This window comes from Sus scrofa, chromosome 1, assembly GCF_054392235.1.
Source record: "Sus scrofa isolate SSC_HxYL_T2T_F1_AM1 chromosome 1, Sscrofa_HxYL_maternal_Yorkshire_Landrace_v2.0, whole genome shotgun sequence".
NCBI classification, from domain to species: domain Eukaryota; kingdom Metazoa; phylum Chordata; class Mammalia; order Artiodactyla; family Suidae; genus Sus; species Sus scrofa.
This window is the reverse complement of record NC_139383.1, coordinates 273,336,989-273,357,975: the sequence shown is the minus strand read 5'-3', so window position 1 is coordinate 273,357,975 and position 20,987 is coordinate 273,336,989. Positions and strand designations below refer to the sequence as shown.

Genomic DNA, 20,987 nt, shown 5'->3' with positions numbered 1-20,987 from the left:
TTCTCACCTTCTTCACTTTGGTGATTAGTGAGCGCAGAGTTAAACGTGCTTCATGTCCTCTTCCTCCTGGTTTTGTCCCCTCCCCTCACACTCGCCACCATCTTTCGCCTATACTTTATTTATCTTTTTGCTTCTTACCCTCAGTTATTTTTAATTTTGTAACCCTGCTTGTTGTACCTATCTTTCCAAACAACCCCATCCTTTTTAGAAGAAGAAGTGGGAACAAAAGAGAAGAAAGAGAAAGAAGAGAGGAAGGAGAGAACAAGACAAAAAAGAAAGGAGGAGGGGAGGCAGGAAGCCCAGAGAGCCCCACACTTGGCTGGTTCTTTCTTTTGCCTGTGAATCTGGGGTACCCCAAAGTATAACTTAGGAACCCCAAAATGTAGAAGAAGGGAGAGTCTCATCTCTCTCCTGAACATGCCCCCAGGCCCCCAGACATGTAGACAAATCCTTGAGGATGTCATTCAGCATCCAGAGGCCCAGACCTGCGTTCTCCTCCTCAGCCAAGAGCCAGAGGGGCTCCCCCAGAGGACAGATAATTCCACAGCTGCCAGTAACTGGAAAGAGCTGCTGGGCCAGGATTGTGGTTGAAACTGGAATGATGAATTCTGAGAGCCCTCCTGGTTAATAAACCATGTTAACACATTATTCTGACTTCATATTTGAAATCCACACTGACACCATCCACATCCTTTGACCTCCAAGAAGCGGACATTACCCCATGAAGCAAACCCAGGATTCTAACCTACCTTCATCCCTTGTCCCTGGACTAGCATTCACACACACATGCACACCACTTTTGCATCACCTGAAAACTGTTGTCCCCTACTATGAATCTATCCTATAGTTTAAGAAACAAACAAAATAACTGTTCATTTCTATTGACATCCCTGTCTTCCAAAAGAGTCACAATTCTGCAACAACCCTTAGTCACCTACAAACAGAGAAACTGAGTCCCACCTCTGAGATGGGATCATGAATCCTAGGAGGCTCCTGGGCTAGTCTCCCTGCCAAGTAGGAGGCATCCTACATTCTCCATCCCCGGAGACTGTGTTTTGCTGCCTAAACCTGGAGAAGGCACAGAGCAGCATTCCTCGAGGGACCAGAAGGGAGAAACAGGACCCGTTCCCTCAGAGACAAGGGGCACAAAGGAGGCCAGACAAAGGCAGGTTAAGCCCATATTGGCTGGGAGAGGTCCCAGGACACATAATTCTGTCTTCTGAAACCAGGAATCAGGATGGGTCTGGGGAATAGAGTTGTGGAAGGAGAAAGGATTTGAAAGAGTGTCAGGAAACCGTTACTTCCATGGAGCATGTTCTGCGTGGTTTCCCCCAGCCAAGTGCGGGAGGGATGGAGGGAGGCTGGAAGCTCTAGCTGAAGTGTGGATGCAGAATTCATTTGCCCACAGGGCATGGAAAAGGCTTCCGCACCTGGAGCGACTGCGGGAGAGAGAAGACATCTGAACATGGCCAGCAGCCGGGAGTACACAGTCCGCATGTTCCGTCCACACCGACCGGGTAGGCCTTCCTCCCCGCCCACCTTCTGAGAACAGTGCATTCCAAAGTGGCCATAAGTCAAACCTTGTCCAAAAATGTTTCGAAAGCTTTGGTAAGACAGCAGTGAAATCAGGAAAAAGGTTATCCATGTGTTACCGTCAAAATTAACCCAACACAAAAGAGGATTATCTCTGGGTCCAGCAAGGAATGTGGGGTCACTGTGACTAAACCTCGGGTTTTCACATGTTTGGTTAACCTAAGTACAGACCAGGCAGATGTCCAACATTTAACCGTGACTGGTCACTTACTTTATCAAAATATTTTTCTCTGCCTCATAGTATAAACAGCTAACTTTGGGGGTAGGGTGCTCACCACCTGCCAGGCATTGTGTCTTTACATTAGTTCTCTGAGTCCTCCCAGCCACTGCCTGAGAAAGGGATCTCTGGGAGTTTGAGCGGTGGCTCAGCGGAAACAAATCTGACTAGGATCCACAAGGATGCGGGTTCCATCCCTGGCCTCACTCAGTGGGTTAAGGATCTGGCATTACCATGAGCTGTGATGTAGGTCACAGATGTGGCTTGGATCCTGAGTTGCTGTGGCTGTGGCATAGGCCAGCAGCTGTAGCTCCGATTGGACCCCTAGGCTGGGAATCTCCATATGTCATGGGTGCAGCCCCAACAAAAGAGAAGGATCCCATTATCCCCTCTTAGGGGCCGAGAAACCATGTCACTGAGAGGTTAGGTAACTATCCCTGGCCCCCACAGCTGGTGTGACAGGGCTCCATACCTACAAAGTGGGCCAGAGCCCAGGCTCTTAGCCTTCCTGCCTCCATAGCAGGCAAAGCACTTTCTCTCTTCAGGGAGAAGCCAAAATGTCTGGGTTCCGGTCTTGGTTCTTTTTTTATGATTTTTACTTTCTCCATTATAGTTGATTTACAGTGTTCTATCAATTTCTACCATACAGCAAAGTGACCCAGTCATACATATATATACATTCTTTTTCTCACATTATCCTCCATCATGTTCCATCACAGGTGACTAGACATGGTTCCCTGTGCTATACAGCAGGATCTCATTACTCATGCACTCCCAATGCAATAGTTTGCATCTCCAGTCTTGGTTCTAACAATAAAAATGTCACAATGATGGGAGTTCCCATCGTGGTTCAGCTGGCTATGAACCCAACTAGTATCCATGAGGATGCAGGTTCGATCCCTGGCCTTGCTTAGTGGGTTCAGGATCTGGCATTGCTGTGAGTTGTGGCATAGGTTGCAGACACGGCTGAGATCCCACCTTGCTGTGGCTGTGGTGTAAGCTGGCAACTGCAACTCTGATTCAACCCCCAGCTGGGGAACTCCATATGCCGAGGGTGCAGCCATAAAAAAAAAAAAAAGAAAAAAGAAAAAAAAAAAAAAAGAGGCATCTTCCAGGAAAGAAGGCTCTTGGACTTCCTGCCTGGACTCTGCCCCACCCACACGCAATGAGATAAATGGAATGCTGCTCTTACAACAGCGATTTAAGGTCCACTGACTTTCTCTGTTACATCTGCTCAAAATCCTAAATGATCATCCAGGCATTCTTTCACTTTGCAAATATTTATCAAGGGACTTTTATGTTCCAGGCATGGCGCCAGGGCGGGTGATGTAACAAAGAACCAGACACAATCCTCATCCTCTGTGCGCAGCCCAGGCGGGGAAGACAGCCCTGTAAGTACTAAGAGTCCAGTCTGTAAGGTGTGTGCCAGAGGACTGCCTCCTCCAGAACTGGTGGAAGAAGGGCAGGCCGGGCTTCCGAAGGAATGGGGTGTCTATTCCGCATGACCACCAATCACCAGCTAACAAACTGGGATGAGTATTTCAAACAGATGAAACAGAAAGTCCCTAGGTAGGAAGAAGCAAGAAATGTTGGCCTGAAAGAGAACAGGGAGGGAGGTGAGATGAGGTACAGAGCCCAGCAGGAACCACACCACAGGAAGCCCAGTAAGCTTAGGTTGGCAGGCAGCATCTCCAACCTATGTGCTCATAGGTTGGGTGTGGGTAGTAAGAGAAAATGGGAATCATGGGAAGTGTCTGGTCTGGGCTTGTAACCTTGTGACCAGAGCCCAGTCTAGTCAACCAGCCAGTCAGGAATCACAGACACAAGTTCCACATGGTCAGGTAACTTAGGGATATGTTGCATCATCACCATCTTCATCTTAACACCCAATTCTGACTTTTTTCTTGACATGTCCCCCAGCCTCAACACTAAGTGTGATTTCACTTCCTCCACAAACATTTCTTCACCACTCACAACGTGCCAGGCACTGACCTAAGCTCTGGGGATAGACTGGTGAGGGAAAGGAAACAGGATTCCTGTGTATTATGTCAAAAAGAAGAAAAACATCAATCACCTAAATAAATGAATAATTACAGACTTAATAAGTGTCATAAAGGAAGAGAAAGGGGTTCCAAGAGAGCATAAAACGGGGTGACTTGACCCAGAAAAATATTGGCTGAGCTGATATCCAAGAGACAATAGACAGAGAGGAAAAGCATGCAGGACAAGGACCTTCTCAAGGTTAGATGGGCCAGAGCCAATGGAGAAAGGGCCATGACATGTTTGAGGAACAGGATAAAGCCTCTGGGGAAAGTGGGCATGAGATGAGGCTGGAGCAGAACAGGAACTCAATATATATAAAATGAAAGGGGGCTTTGTGCTGGGTTTCCCCCCCCCCCCAAATTTATACTCACCCAGAACTTGAGAATGTGCCCTTGACAGTGGGATCTTTGTAGATGTAACCAAGTTAAGATGAAGTCACCCTGGACTTCACTGTGGCTGCAGGGAAGAGAAGGGATGGGGTGGAAAGGTGTCAAGCAGGGCTGTGGGAACCAAATACATCATTTAGATGATCCTGCAATCATCTAGGTGGGAAATGATGGCTTTCAACAGAGTGCTGGTGGGGAGAGGAAAAGAGTTACAAGAGTCAAGAGATATTTGGGAGACAAAACCACAGAGATCTCTGAAGAGACAACGTTCCTGTTGATAGGTACTAGATAGAATGAAAAAAATTGAAAAATCATTGATTCCAGTAACTCACACCACCACCTGCCATGCTGCTAGCCCTGGTCTCTACTCTCATACCCAAGGTCCTTTCCCTTTTCTGAATTTAGTCCAGCTCTGCCTCTCCTTCCCCTGATGCTAGTTTCTTTACCAAACACTTCCCAGTCATCTCGCTGACAAACATCAGCTCTGTGGTTTACAAACTGATTTCACACACATGTCCCCTCACTTTCCTCTTGAGAGCAAGGTGTTATTATGTCTTGCATGTGAGGAAAGTGAAACTCAGAGTGGTGAGGATTTTGCCAAGGACACGTTGTGAGTGCAGAGTGGAGTCAAGAGTTGAACCCATATCTTCTGTCTCTGTGTCCTGAATGCCTGAATGTTTTGTTCTACTCTGCCAGCTGCCCCCACCACACCCCCCCAACACCACCCTCCCCCCGCCTGCCGCCATCCACACAAGGCTTAAGACAGGGCCTGTCTCTAGCAACTACAGTAGGGGACTACATGTAATATTGATTTTGCAAGCCTGTTAGTCACCAGAATAAAAATGTTAAGGTGGAAAATTCCAGAGTTAAAAACAACGCCCCTGCATGTTTGTTTCTGGCATAAACTTTTGCAGCTTTACAAAAGCGTGAGGACATGCTATTTTGTGTTTAAGAGCATCCTGATCGAGATCCAGGCTCCAGCCCTTCCGGGCTGTGTGATCTTGAGGAAAGCACTTAACATTTTTAACCTCCATTTTCTTATCTGTTAAAAGGGAATGTTGTTGAGAACCAGATAAGAGAGTTGTTTTGAGTAATGTACATGATGTATTTAGCTCACCATCTAATATATGTGTATGGCTTCATATATCATAAGCATAACTATTATTTGTCATAATTGCATACTCCTTTTCAAATCATACAAAGCACAAATAAATGTCTCCCACAAAGTCTCACAAATTCAAGTGAAGGGTGACCAAATAATGAAAAATAGGAAGGCTATGATATTTTGCAAAGAAATACAGAGTAATTGTTTTCAAGAACATCCAGGAACACCTGAGACAGAAGAGGATTTAGGCAGGAAGCAAAGGAAGGAGTGAAGTGGATGGTGGGGAAGGAAAAGGGCTGCTGGAGAAGGGAGCTATTTACTATCCCAGATTATAGACAGGGACACCAAGCAGCAAATTAGGTAATCAGCCCAAGTCCACACAGCCAGAAAGTGAAGGAGCTGATTTCAAACTGCAAGCTCTTAGCAAAGACACCACACTATGCTAGTTGCTTTCCAGTGCATCAATCTCTATGACTGCAGTGTTTTATTGCATTCATTTGTTTAGAAGGGTGTCTCTCCCACCAAGCTATAACCACCTTAAGAAGAGGAACTGAGAGGAAGTTCCCATCCTGCCTCAGTAAAAACAAATCCATGAGGGTTCAAGTTTGATCCCTGGCCTTGCTCAGTGGGTTAAGGATCCAGCATTCCCATGAGCTGTGGTGTAGGCTGCAGAGGCAGCTCGGATCCTGAGTTGCTGTGGCTGTGGTGTAGGGAAGCAGCTGCAGCTCCAATTCAACCCCTAGCCTGGAAACCTCCATATGCCACAAGTGCAGCCCTAAAAAGACCAAGAAAAAAAAAGAATAGGAACTGAGAATCACTCATCTTTATAATCTCAGTGTTGGGTTCCTGGAATGGTGTTTAATAATTGGAAGCGTATAAATCCCCAACATCTAAGAATATTTTAAAACTTAGGCTCTTACATAATGTAGCTTTTTGCCAAGTTTGAATGAAAATATTGGCTCTGGAAGGGTGAATATAAACTCTGTATGCCTGTGTCTGCATTTATCTTATTTACCTGACTCACTTAGTTGTTTGGGTATTTGTTTTGTTTTGTTTGTAAGGATAGCAGAGAAATAAGCTTCAACCTGACATATCTAATAAGTATTTGTGGGGACCTAGAGAAATACTGTTACTCACATCCACCTGGGAGGGCTATTTTCTAAAAGGATATCTACTCTCTGATGTCCCTGCACATAATGGTTAAACTTTTTGTTATTCAGCTTATTTTTGTGCACTATGGAAAGGACTGTTCTATCAACAGTCCAAAATCCTGGACCATTGATAGAAATCCTATGAGAGAGGAAGAAATTGAAACGTGCTGAACTGAAAAATCTAGGATATTTCTACATTTATTGGCGAATGCAGGACCATGGAGAGAGTCAACCAAACCAGCAGTGTCTCCGAGTTCATTCTCCTGGGACTCTCCTCCCGGCCTGAGGACCAGAAGCCACTCTTTGCCCTGTTCTTCATCATGTACGTGGTCACCTTGGTGGGAAACCTGCTTATCATCCTGGCCATCCGCTCTGACACCCAGCTCCAGACACCCATGTATTTTTTCCTTAGCATTTTATCCTTTATTGATGTTTGCTATACAACCACCATCGTCCCCAAGATGCTGGTGAACTTCCTGTCAAAGAAGAAGTCCATTTCCTATGCTGAGTGTATGACCCAGATGTATTTCTTCTTGGCCTTTGCCAACACAGAAAGTTACCTCCTGGCAACCATGGCCATTGACCGCTATGTGGCCATCTGTGACCCTTTCCACTACGTCACTGTCATGAGCCATCGCCGTTGTGTCCTGCTGGTGGCCTTCTCCTGCTCCATCTCTCACCTCCATTCCCTCTTACTGGTTCTCTTGATAAACCGTCTTCTCTTTTGTGACTCCAATGTCATCCAACACTTCCTCTGTGACATCAACCCTCTGCTGAAATTGTCCTGCTCCTCCACTTTTGTCAATGAAATTGTAATTAACACAGAAGGACTGACAACCTTGGTGACTCCCTTTATATGTGTGATCATCTCTTACTTACGGATTCTCACGGCTGTTCTTAAGATCCCTTCAGCAGCAGGGAAGCATAAAGCTTTCTCTACCTGTGGCTCCCACCTCACCATGGTGACACTCTTTTATGGAAGCATTATTTACGTTTATTTCCGGCCCCTGTCCACCTACACCATCCAGGACCGGGTGGCAACGGTCATCTACACAGTTTTGTCCTCCATGCTGAACCCTTTTATCTACAGCCTGAGGAACAAAGACATGAAGCGGGGCCTGGGAAAGCTGATGAGCAGGAGGGTGTCTTAGGCAGCACCCCTGTGCACACGCTCAAGAGTGAGTCTTCCTGCAGGCCCCCATTTCTGATGATTCCTGGTGTGTATGTCAAGTTTCTTGGGTTTAGCATACCTAAGGCAAGAGTTCATAAGAAATGGTGTAGGTCCACCGGACAACTAAATGCAACGTGTGACCCTGGACTAGATCCTGGGCTGGGGAAAAAATCTATAGAAGACATTATTGGACGTTTGCTAGAATTTTGAATATGGACTGTAGATTAGATAATAGCATTATGTCCATGTTAAGCTTTCTGATTTTGATCTTTGTGTGCAGTTATATGACAATGGCTTGTTCACAGGAAATACACACTGAAGTATCTAGAAATAAAAAGGAATGATGTCTGAAAAAAAAAGAAATGGTGTAAGTGACAAGACTAGAATATGGTACCAAGTCTTATTTATTTATAATATAATTACATAAGTATACAGTAGATATGTATCTTATATATAACCACCAGTCAAAGCCACATTTTTTAGGACCCTCTGAGTCTTTGTGTCCATTCCTCATTGCTCCCCCAATTCTCTTTTCTCATTCACTCCTTCCAAGTGCAGCTGAAAACTGGTGTGTTTCATTAATTTCTCTTGACCACATTTCTCCTTGTTCAATAAGTCTGAGTATCTTTACATATTTTAGGAAACACTGCAATCAGTTATTCACTTTGCAGCAGTTTCCATGTGTCTGCAGTTACTTCAATTATTAGCATGTTCTTGTGTGTGCAGGCATGTGTGTGTATTTGTGTGTACACAGGTGCGTGCACATGTCATCTCCTCCCTGTAAGATTAGGACCTCCCCAATAACAGGGACAATTTCTTGCCCACCAGGCAGAGAATCGATCACATCTCCTTTTGTGGATCTCCTCTCTAAGCACAACATCCTGGGTCCTAAACACAGAATGTTATCAGGCATTTTGGCCTCCAGGAGATAGCAACTCAAGTCCAGCACTCCAGGTCTACTTTTTTTTTTTCCACTGTACAGCAAGGGGGTCAGGTTATCCTTACATATATACATTACAATTACAGTTTTTCCCCCACCCTTTCTTCTGTTGCAACATGAGTATCTAGACAAAGTTCTCAATGCTATTCAGCAGGATCTCCTTGTAAATCTATTCTAAGTTGTGTCTGATAAGCCCAAGCTCCTGATCCCTCCCACTCCCTCCCCCTGCCATCAGGCAGCCACAAGTCTCTTCTCCAAGTCCATGATTTTCTTTTCTGAGGAGATGTTCATTTGTGCTGGATATTAGATTCCAGTTATAAGTGATATCATATGGCATTTGTCTTTGTCTTTCTGGCTCATTTCACTCAGTATGAGATTCTCTAGTTCCATCCATGTTGCTGCAAATGGCATTATGTCATTCTTTTTTATGGCTGAGTAGTATTCCGTTGTGTATGTATACCACCTCTTCCGAATCCAATCATCTGTCGATGGACATTTGGGTTGTTTCCATGTCTTGGCTATTGTGAATAGTGCTGCAGTGAACATGCGGGTGCACGTGTCTCTTTTAAGTAGAGTTTTGTCTGGATAGATGCCCAAGAGTGGGATTGCGGGGTCATATGGAAGTTCTATGTATAGATTTCTAAGGTATCTCCATACTGTTCTCCATAGTGGCTGTACCAGTTTACATTCCCACCAACAGGGCAGGAGGGTTCCCTTTTCTCCACAGCCCCTCCAGCACTTGTTATTTGTGGATTTATTAATGATGGCCATTCTGACTGGTGTGAGGTGATATCTCATGGTAGTTTGGATTTGCATTTCTCTTATAACCTGCGATGTTGAGCATTTTTGCATGTGTTTGTTGGCCATCTGTATATCTTCTTTGGAGAAATGTCTATTCAGGTCTTTTGCCCATTTTTCCATTGCTTGATTGGCTTTTTTGCTGTTGGGTTGTATAAGTTATTTTTATATTCTAGAGATTAAGTCCTTGACGGTTGCATCATTTGAAACTATTTTCTCCCATTCTGTAAGTTGTCTTTTTGTTTTCTTTTGGGTTTCCTTTGCTGTGCAAAAGCTTTTCAGTTGGATGAGGTCCCATGGGTTTATTTTTGCTCTAATTTCTATTGCTTTGGGAGACTGACCTGAGAAAATATTCATGATGTTGATGTTGAGAGTGTTTTGCCTATGTTTTCTTCTAGGAGTTTGATGGTGTCCTGTCGTATATTTAAGTCTTTCAGCCATTTTGAGTTTATTTTTGTGCATGGTGTGAGGGTGTGTTCAGGTCTACTTTTGTGTCTCTGCCCTGGCTTCCTCTCCTTTGTACATCTGATTATTTCTGCCTCCAAGCTGTTGCTTATGCCAAATGTCATGCACCAATGTGATTCCCTGCCGGAGGCCAGCTCCAGTGGCCAGAGAGTGTACACTTTTCCCAAAGGAGAGGGACGCACATAGGCTTTTGCAGCAGAGACAGCCTCTTTGTCCCTTCTTTCAGGGCAGTGGACTGCTCAAATTTTATTGGTAACAGTGGGTGATTATATAGACAGCTTTTCACTACAAATTACATCATAGTGTTAAAAGTACATTGGTTAATTTTTACATGGTACAGCAGCTATACATCACGTTCTAACATCTTTGTCTTAACTAAATTTAGTGAGGACATTTTAAGGGCAATTAGGTACAATACATCACATGGAAAGGAGGAGACTCAGTACAAATCATCCCATGGCCAGCAAGTCTCCACAAGTTGAAGAGGTCACAGACACAAGAATTTGGCATTCACAAATCTTGTTTTTAGACTAGTGATTATCTTTAAAGCGTTATGCAGGGAGACAGTGTAAGAAAACATAAACCAACTTAACTAGCTATTACTTAAAAGCTTCTATAACTCATAGCTAGGTGTCTTTTGATCAAGAATAATATATGTCTAACTTCTGTGAACCTCATTAAAGTCCTAACTCTAAAGTTTACTCTATAACTAGTTAGTAGCTAAACACTATGTTTTAACTAAGTTGGATTTAAATAGGGGAAAGTCCTTCAGGATGAAATTCATATTATGTTGTTGTAACTTTGTTAAATCACAAATCACCACAGGAAAATAAGAATAATAAGTAAATAATCAGGAAAGGCTGAGGAAAACTGAATAACAAATAAAACAACAGGAAAGACTAGGTTGCCCGAGAAACAATCCATGTTCTCCAGCGCAAACATGGAAATAGTTTTTCCAGGAAAGCCCCAATTCTTCCCCATCAACATCAAAATGAGAGCTGTGTAACCTGAGGCCTGCCCTTGGCTTGTACCATGCAGGTGGCTTTTTATCCTGACCAGAAGCCCACCTTCGGCTTGTACCATTCAGGTGAACTCCCTTCCTTGGTTAGAAACCTGCCTTCGGGTTTTTCTGCCATCAGGCAAGGTCCTTTTTTTTGAGTCCCTGCATCTTCTCAGCTCCCCGCAATTCCCAGACCCTATATTGAAGCTGATTAAAAGAAAATCCATGCGTTGTATCTGTTCTTAGACTGTTCCCATTTAAGCAACTGGTTTATTTTTATCTTCAGTTGCTGTGAATTCCATGACTGACCAGAAAGCTTGGAGCCAAATATAATTACCATCTGCATTTTCAGAGTCATTCCTGGCTCAATTTTATGTCCCCACCCTTGTTTATTCCTTCTTTTTCACTTGTCTAACATTATTTTCAGTTTACCCTATCTTCCCTTTCTTCCATGCTACCTTCAAATTTTTCAGAACTCTTCAGAAGTAAGAGCTACTATAAATATAAATAATTTCTTAAGTCAGAGAAGAAAATCCACCAAAATGGGAAAATAATGGTTACCTCTGGCTAGTAAAGCATAGACTTTTAAAATTTGCTTCTTCATAAAGGGTATCACACTCTCTGACCATCAACATTCTTTCTTTTATAAATATAAAAACATTTTAAAATTTCAGACAAACTGTAAGATTCCATTTAGTTTTCTCTTTTAATTTTGCGTATTGGCAAAAGTATGGTGGTCCACTAGCAGAGGTTAAAGATGAAGCTGGAGACATTTGTGAGGAGAGGGGCTATGACAGTTTAATTTCATGTGTCAAATTGACTGAGCTCACAGTTTGGTCAAACATTGTTCTGGGTGTTTCTGTGAAGGTTATTTGCAGAACGAGATCAGCATTTAAATCAGTGGACTGAGTAAAGCAGATTATTCTCTGTAATGTGGGTGGGCCTCATCCAATCAGTTGAAGGTCTTAATAACATAAAGACTGACTTCCCCATGGCAAGAAGAAATTCTGTCAGCGGACTGCCTTTGAACTAGAACTACAACTATTCCCTCAGTCTCATGAGTTCCCATTGTCACGCAGCAAAAATGAATCTGACTAGTATCCATGAAGATTTGGGTTCAATCCCTGGCCTTGTTCAATGGGTTAAGGATCCGGCATTGCTACAAGCTGTAGTGTAGGTCAAAGACACAGCTCGGATCCCACATTGCTATGGCTGTGGTATAGGCCAGCAGCTACAGCTCTGATTCGACCCCTAGTCTGGGAACTCCATATGCTGCAGGTGCAGCCCCAAAAAGAAAAGAAAGAAAAACTATTCCCTCAGTCTCCAGCCTGTCTGCCTACACTGCAGGTTTTGGACTTACCAAGCCTCCACAATGTGAGCAAATTTCTTGAAATAAATAAATCTCTCTTAAGTCTCTGTCTCTCAATAGAGATAGGTGGAGATATATAAATATATCTTGTTGGTTTTGTTTCTCTGGAGAACTCTGACTTATGCAGAGATATATCATGTTCATGGATAAAAAGACTCAATAGTGTTAAGATTTCAACTATCCTCTAGTTATTTTCTATAAAAAGCTATACAGTAAATTTATTGGCTTTATAGGTCCTATGGGTTTCTGTTACAGTTACTCAAGTCTGCCATTGTAGCACAAAAGCATCCATAAACAATAGAAAAACCAACGAGCATGACAGTGTCCCAATAAAATGTTACAGACACTGAAAAAAAAATTTTTTTATGGCTGCACCTAAGGCATATGGAAGTTCCCAGGCTAGGGGTCAAATCGGAGCTGTAGCTGCTGGCCTACACCACAGCCACAGCCACAGCCACAGCAATGCCATATCTGAGCCATGTCTGCAACCCTATACCATAGCTCATGGCAATGCCAGACTCTTAACCCCCTGAGCAGGGCCAGGGATTGAACCCGCATCCTCATGGATACTAGTCAGGTTCATTAATGCTGAGTCACGATAGGAACTCCCTGAAAATTTAATTTCATATAATTTTCATGTGTTATAAAATATTATTCTCCTTTTGATTTTTTTCAACCTTTTAAAAATGAAAAAAACATTCTTGGCTGGTAGACTTATGAAAATTAAAGTAGGTCAGATTTGGGCCATGGGTTGTAATTTGCCAACTTCTGATCTGTTGACTCAATCTCAAAATTCTGTCATGCGTTACACCTTAAATAGATACCATTTTTATTTGTTGAAACTAAATAAGATTAAAAGCCAAAATTATTTATTTATTTAGTCTTTTTAGGGCTGCACCCACAGCATATGGAGGTTCCCAGGCTAGGGGTCTAATCAGAGCTATAGCCGCTGACCTATACCAGAGCCACAGCAACACCAGATCCAAGCCGTATCTGCAAACTACACCACAGCTCACGGCAATGCCAGATCCTTAACCCACTGAGCGAGGCCAGGGATCGAACCCACAACCTCGTGGTTCCTAGTCAGATTCGTTAACCATTGAGCCATGACAGGAACTCCCAAAAATTATTTTAATTTTACCAGTCTTTTTTTTGTAGAAATTGAAAAACTTATTCTAAAATTTATATTGAAATGCCAAAGAACCTAAAAGAACAAAAATAGATTTGAGGGAAAAAAGACTGGGGGGCTCACACTACCTAGCTTCAAGGCTTACTAAGCTACAATAATCAAGACAGTATGCTATGGGTTTATAACTCAATGAAACAGAAGAGTTCAGAAATAGATCTGCATATATATATATGGGTAACGGATTTTTGGCAAAAGTGTCTCAGCAATTCAATAGACAAAGCATAGTTTTTTCAACAATTGGTGCTGGAAAAATTGAATATCCATTTGCTAAAAAAAAATACTAGATCCTTAACTCACATGATTTACAAAAATTAATTCAGCATGGCTTAAATTTAAAAGCTAAATCTAGAAAACTTCTAGAAGAAAACATAGAGAAGAGCTTTGTAAACTTGCATTATGCAAAGCTTTTTTCTGTGAGAAACAAAGAGCACAAAATGTAACAGAAAAAAACTGATAAAATCAGTTTAATTAAAATGTAAAACTTCTGAAGTTCCCTAGTGGCTCAGCAGGTTAAGGATCTGGTACTGTCACTCTTGTGGCTCAGGTTGCTACTGTGGCTCAGATTCAGTCTCTGGCCTAGGAACTTCCACATGCCATGAGCATGGGCAAAAAAAAATTTTTTTTAACTTCTACTATTTGAAAGATGCTCTTTAGAGACATGAAGGCAGCCACAGACTGGAAGAAAATGTTTGTAAAAACACATATCTGATAAGAACTTATATCCAGAATAAAGAACTCTCAAAATCAAGACAAACAACCTGATTAAACAATGAGCAAAAAATTTGGACAGTCAACCAAAGAAGACATATGGATGGCAAATAAGCATATGAAAAAATATTCAACATCACTAGTTATTAGAGAAAGACAAAATAAAACCACAATGATCACTACACGTCCACTAAAATTTTAAAGACTGACAATACCAAGTCCTAAGAATCTGCAAATCTTATTCATTGTAAAATGGAAAGGTTGCTTAAAGTGGTTTGACAGTTTCTAAAAATGTCTAATATATCCCTACCATATAAGCCAGCAATCCCACTCCTAGGTATTTACCCAAAAGAAATGAAAACATGTGCTTATGCAAAGAAATGCATACCAGTGTTTCATAGCATCTTTATTCCTAGTATCCAAAATATGGGGACAGTCTAAGAACTGATGACTGGATCAACAAATTATGGTACATCTATACATGGAATATTACTCAGCAGTAAAAAGGAATGAACTATGATACATACAACAACTTGGATGAATCTCAAATGCAGTATGCAAAGTAAAAGAAGCTAAACAAACAAAAGCTGCATACTGTATGATTTATAGGACACTGAAGAGGAAAAAAAAGTATCAGATCAGAGCTTGTCTGAAGCCAGGAGTGGGAGAAGAAAAATGACTGAAAATGGGCAAGAGAGAAATGTCCAGGGGTCTTAAAATGTTCTACATCTTAATTGTGATTATTCCATAACAGTATACATTTGTAAAAACTCATTGACAAAATACTTCATGCAGATAAATTTTATCATACATAATAATTATGCTTTATGTACAATAAAACTTCACCTTAAAATACTATAGAAAATCAAGATAGTCATATTTTAGATCGTGGGCTTGAGAAATATTTTCTTTTTTATAGTTGATTTACAATGTTCTGTCAATTTCTGCTATATGGCAAAGTAACCCAGTTATACATATTTTTTTTTCCCACATTATCCTCCATCATGTTCCATCACAAGTGATTGGATAGAGTTCCCTGTGCTATCCAGCAGGATCTCATTGCTTATTCACTCCAAATGCAATAGTTTACATCTTCTAACCCCAAACTCCCAGTCCATCCCACCCCCTCCCCCTTGGAAATGACAAGTCTGTTCTCCAAGTCCATAAGTTTGTTTCTTTTCTGTAGATAGGTTCATTTGTGCCATATATTAGATTCCACATATAAGTGATATCATATGGTATTTTCCTTTCTCTTTCTGACTTACTTCACTTAGTATGAGAATCTCTAGTTCCATCCATGTTGCTGCAAATGGCATTATTTTGTTCTTTTTATGGCTAAGTAGTATTCCACTGTGTATATATACCACATCTTCCTGATCCAATCATCTATTAGTGGAAATTTAGGCTATTTTCATGTCTTGGCTATTGTGAATAGTGCTTCAATGAACATGTGGGTGCATGTATCTTTTTCAATGAAAGTTTTGTCCAGATAGATCCCCAGGAGTGGAATAGCTGGATCATATGGTAGTTCTATATTTAGTTTTCTGAGGTACCTCTATACCATTTTCCATAGTGATTGTAGCAATTTACATTCCCAGAAACAGTTTAGGAAGGTTCCCTTTTCTATACACCCTTTTCAGCATTTGTTATTTGTAGACTTATTAATGATAGCCATTATGACCAATGTGAGATGGTACTTCATTATAGTTTTGATGTGCATTTTTCTAATAATTAGTGATATTGAGCACTTTTTCATGTGCCTATCAGCTATCTGTATGTCTTCTTTGAAGAAATATCTATTTAGGTCTTCTGTCCATTTGTCAATTTTTTTTTTTTTTTTTTTTTTTTTTTTTGCTGTTGAGATATATGAGTTGTTTGTATATTTTGGAGATTAAGCCCTTGTCAGTTGCATCATTTGCAATTATTTTCTCCCATTCTGTAGGTTGTCCTTTTTTTATGGTTTCCTTTGCTGTGCAAAAGCTTATCAGTTTGATGAGGTCCCATTGGTTTAATTTTGTTTTTATTTCTATTGCCTTTGGAGACAAACCAAAGAAAACGTTTGTACAGTTGATGTCAGAGAATGTTTTGCCTATGTTCTCTCTTGAGAGTTTTATGGTGTCTTGTCTTACATTTAAGTCTTTAAGCCATTTTGAGTTTGTTTTTGTGCATGGTGTGAGGAAGTGTTCTAGTTTCATTGATTTACATGCAGCTATCCAGTTTTCCCAGCACCACTTTCTAAAGAGACTCTCTTTTTCCCATTTTACGTTCTTGCCTCCTTTGTCAAAGATTAATTGACCACAGGTGTCTGGGAGAAATGTTTCCTAAGATCAAAATACACTGACAACCAAACATTGATAAAGCTGGCTCAGCATTAAAGCCAAAGCTTTGCAATGGTCTACAAGGTCCTATAGGAACTGGCCTGCTGACCACTCTGGTCTCATCTCCTCCATCTTTCTGCTCATTCGGTTTAATCCATTTTCCCTTTTATTAGTCCTCAAATACATTAGGCATATCTCTACCTCAGGGCTTTCACCAATCCCATCTTTTAATTGTACATCTCCTTCAATACAATGGAAATTATGAGGGATGACTATGGCCATGCAAGACCCACTCTCCAATTTGGTGCCTCAATTCTAAGTGTAATTTCAGACCAGACCCAGAGAGGTCCTACTTGTCCTTTTGAGAAGTAGGGCAGATGAGCCTGAGGAAGTATCTCTGACCCTGCAGTATTTCGAGTTGGTGATGGCCAAAGACTGTGTTTCCACTGGGAGACCATACCTAATTCCTAATCACCACTCACTTAGGAGAAGCCAAACTTTAACTATGATGTCACTTAATTAAGCCACAAAGAACTTCTTTGAGTGGCTAATTAGTATGAAAGCAAAGTAGCTAAAGGATTTTCAAATGGAGTTCCTCTGGGACCTTGTTAACAAGGTCATAGAATAGACAAGGCCCCACAGAGGCAGTTCCAATTGCAATGAAACTTTTCTGATATTTCACATTCAAAGCCTCTGAGCTCCCTCAAGAGGTTATAACCACTGACACCACTATCAAAAGCATCTTTATAGCCTGGGTGCTGCCTAACTCCCCAGGCTCATTACTCTTCATGACTTATCATTCTGTCATTCCCAGAATAACAAATAGGTATCAGCTCTTATGCCATCACTATTTAATTGAGAGTAGCTGCCTAGAGGGCTAATCTGAAAATGGTTCAAAGTCTCTGCTCAATCCCCAGTGAGGAATAACACTCTAAGATAGATTAGCTATGTCTTCCATGGATATGGAAGGGGGGAGTATGGCAGTATGTGAGCTATGTAGTCATCATCCCTGTCCCATATCAGATCCTGAACCATGCTGCATTCCCCAAACACTTAAACTTTTTCACACCACCATGTTTTCATATGGGATTGTAATATCTTTGCCTCTCTTTCCCACTTAGTTAATGCCTAGTTGCCATCCTTCAAGGTCTGACTTCTCCTCTGTAGTTTCTCTGAGCATTGTTCCTTATCCTTGGTCCAAATGGAATTAATAACTCTCTCAACTGTGCTTTCAACATTGGATCATCATTACAGGTATTGCACTGATTTGGATAATTGTGGTGCTGTGCAAGATTAAGTTCCTGGATAAGCTGAAAAGACAGGCCACGAAAGAGATGGGTAGTGACACTCTGGCGGGAAAAGGGAAACATAACAAGTAGAGATGTTTGTGAGGGGAAATAGGGGACAAAAAATAGAACCTATAAGAATAGCCAAAGCAAAAATTTAAGAGGCCCACCCCCTTAAAGATACCCATAAGAGTTTAGCTACATAATAGCCCAGAGTATTCAGATCAGAATGAATAATCACTGAAGAGAAAAGCATAATCATATATTGCTAGAAGTCCCACACTAAAAGGTGAAGGAAATGATCCTACAAAATGCAGGAATAAATGAAATGCCATGTAAAGAGCAAAAATATAGGTAAGTTGAAATGAATATTGCCTGTTTAAACCAATTATAAGCATGTCTTATGAAGTGTAAAATAATGTTCAATTAAAATACTTTACAACTACAGCTTAAAAGGCAAGAGGGAAGGAAAGGGTGTTCAAGTATTCCAGGCTTCTTGAATTTACCAGGACATGGAAAGTACATATATATACTCTGTGTGTGTGTGTGTGTGTGTGTGTATAGTATTTATGGTAAATATATAGAGAAGTAAAATTGTCACTATGCACAGATGACATGACACTATATATAGAAAACCCTAAGGACTCAATACAAAAACCACTCAAACTGATCAACAAATTTAGCAAAGTAGCAGAATACAAGATTAACAATCAAAAATCAGTCACATTTCTGTATAACAATGAAATATTAAAAAGGAATATAAAAATATAATAGCTTTTAAAATCACACCCAAAAAATTAAATACCTAGGAATAAACCTGACTAAGGAGGTAAAATACTTATTTGCTGAGAACTATAAAACATTCATCAAGGAAATTAAAGAAGATGTAAAGAAATGGTAAGATATTCCATGCTCCTGGGTTGGAAAAATTAATATCGTAAAAATGGCCATACTACACAAAGCAATCTATAGAGTAAAAGAAATCCCTATCAAATTACCCATGACATTTTTCACAGAACTAGAACAAACAATACAAAAATGTATATGGAACCATAAAAGACACAGAATTGCCAAAGCAATCCTAAGGGACAAAAACCAACAGGAGGCATAACTCTCCCAGACTTCAGGCAACATTACAAAGCCACAGTAATCAAGACAGTGTGGTATTGGTACCAAAACAGACATACAGACCAGTGAAACAGAATAGAGAACCCATAAATAAACACAGACACCTATGGTCAATTAATCTTTGACAAAGGAGGCAAGAATATAAAATGGGAAAAAGAAAGTCTTTTCAGCAAGAATTGCTGGGAAAACTGGACAACCGCATGTAAATCAATGAAATTGGAACACACCATCACACCATGCACCAAAATCAACTCAAAATGTCTTAAAGACTTAAATATGACAAGACACCATTAAACTCCTAGAAGAGAACATAGCCACAACATCCTCTGACATCAACTGCACAAATGTTTTCTCAGGTCAGTCTCCCAAAGCAACAGAAATAAGAGCAAAAATAAACCAATGGGACCTAATCAAACTGATAAGCTTTTGCACAGCAAAGGAAATCATAAAAAACCAAAAAGACAACTTACAGAATGGGAAAAAATAGTTTCAAATGATGCAACCGACAAGGGCTTAATCTCTAGAATACACAAGCAAGTGATACAACTCAACAGCAAAAAAGACCCAACAGCCCAATTGAAAAATGGACAGAGGAACTGAATAGACATTTCTCCAAAGGAGATATACAGATGGCCAACAAGCAAATGAAAAAACGCTCAACATCACTGATTATTAGAGAAATGCAAATCAAAACTACCATGAGATACCACCTCATACCAGTCAGAATGGCCATCATTAACAAGTCAACAAATAACAAATGCTGGAGAGGGTGTGGAGAAAAGGGAACCCTCCTGCACTGTTGGTAGGAATGTAAATTGGTACAACCACTATGGAAAACAGTGTGGAGGTATCTCAGAAAACTAAATATAGAACTACCATATGATCCAGCTATCCCACTCTTGGTGATCTATCTGGACAAAACTTTCATTGAAAATGACACATGCACCCACATGTTCATTGAAGCACTATTCACAATAGCCAAGACATGAAAATAGCCTAAATTTCCACTAATAGATGATTGGATCAGGAAGATGTGGTATATATACACAGTGGAATACTACTTAGCCATAAAAAGAACAAAATAATGCCATTTGCAGCAACGTGGATGGAACTAGAGATTCTCATACTAAGTGAAGTAAGTCATAAAGAGAAAGACAAATACTACATATCACTTACATCTGGAATCTAATATATAGCACAAGTCAACCTTTACACAGAAAATAAAATCATGGACTTGAAGAACAGATTTGTGGTTGCCAAGGGGGAGGAAGAGGGGAAGGGAGTGGGATGGAGTGGGAGCCTGGGGTTAGCAGAAATAAGCTGTTGCATTTAGAATGAATAAGCAATGAGATTCTGCTGTTAGCATTGGGAACTATATCCAGTCACTTGTGATGGAACATGATAGAGGATAATGTGAGAAAAAGAATATATATATGTGTGTATGACTGGGTCACTTTGCTGGACAGTAGAAATTGAAAGAACACTGTAAATCAACTATAATGGAAAAAATAAAAATCATAAAACAAAAAAAAATTTTTTAAAGGGAAATGGAGATCAAGTATTCCAGAGTTCTTACATTTCCATATATACGGAAAGTACATATGTGTGTGTGTGTGTGTGTGTGTGTAGTATGTATGTATATGTATAGTATGTATGGTAAGTATATATGCATATATATGCATGTGTGCGTATATAAAACAAGTAAAGGATGTATATTATAATGTCTAATGTAAGCACTAAGAACATAATTTAAAATCTCTAATAACCTAGTATAAGGGCAAAAAATAAATAAAAATTAATTGAAAAGAAAACAGAGAGAGAAAAAGGAACAAAGAACAGGCAGGACAAATAGAAAATATATAGCAAGAGAGTAGAATTCTTATTCCAATAGTGGCAAAGCAGCTTGTCTCAGACTGACCCTCCCATATTAATAATATGAAGCATGATAATGGGAGAAAAAAGAATGTATACATTATATGCATAACTGGGTCACCATGCTGTACAGTAGAAAAAAACTGTATTGGGGAAATAACAATAAAAAATAAGTTATTATCATTATTATTATACAATTATATATTTTTTATTAATAATTATAAATTATTCAGAAGGAATTTAGGGAA

The 20,987-nt window shown here is 40.4% G+C and overlaps 2 protein-coding genes across 2 annotated transcripts in view; one reads left to right on the top strand and one right to left on the bottom strand.

Moving 5' to 3' along the window:
• The window catches only part of LOC100517451 (olfactory receptor 1J4-like), a 188,903-nt gene that overhangs the window by 153,975 nt on the left and 13,941 nt on the right, over window positions 1–20,987 (bottom strand). The gene's annotated exons all lie outside the window — the stretch shown is intronic.
• On the top strand, window positions 6,714–7,646 carry LOC100152475 (olfactory receptor 1L1-like). The gene has a single exon (XM_013986420.3). The coding sequence runs from the start codon at window positions 6,714–6,716 to the stop codon at window positions 7,644–7,646; it is 933 nt and encodes a 310-aa protein (XP_013841874.1).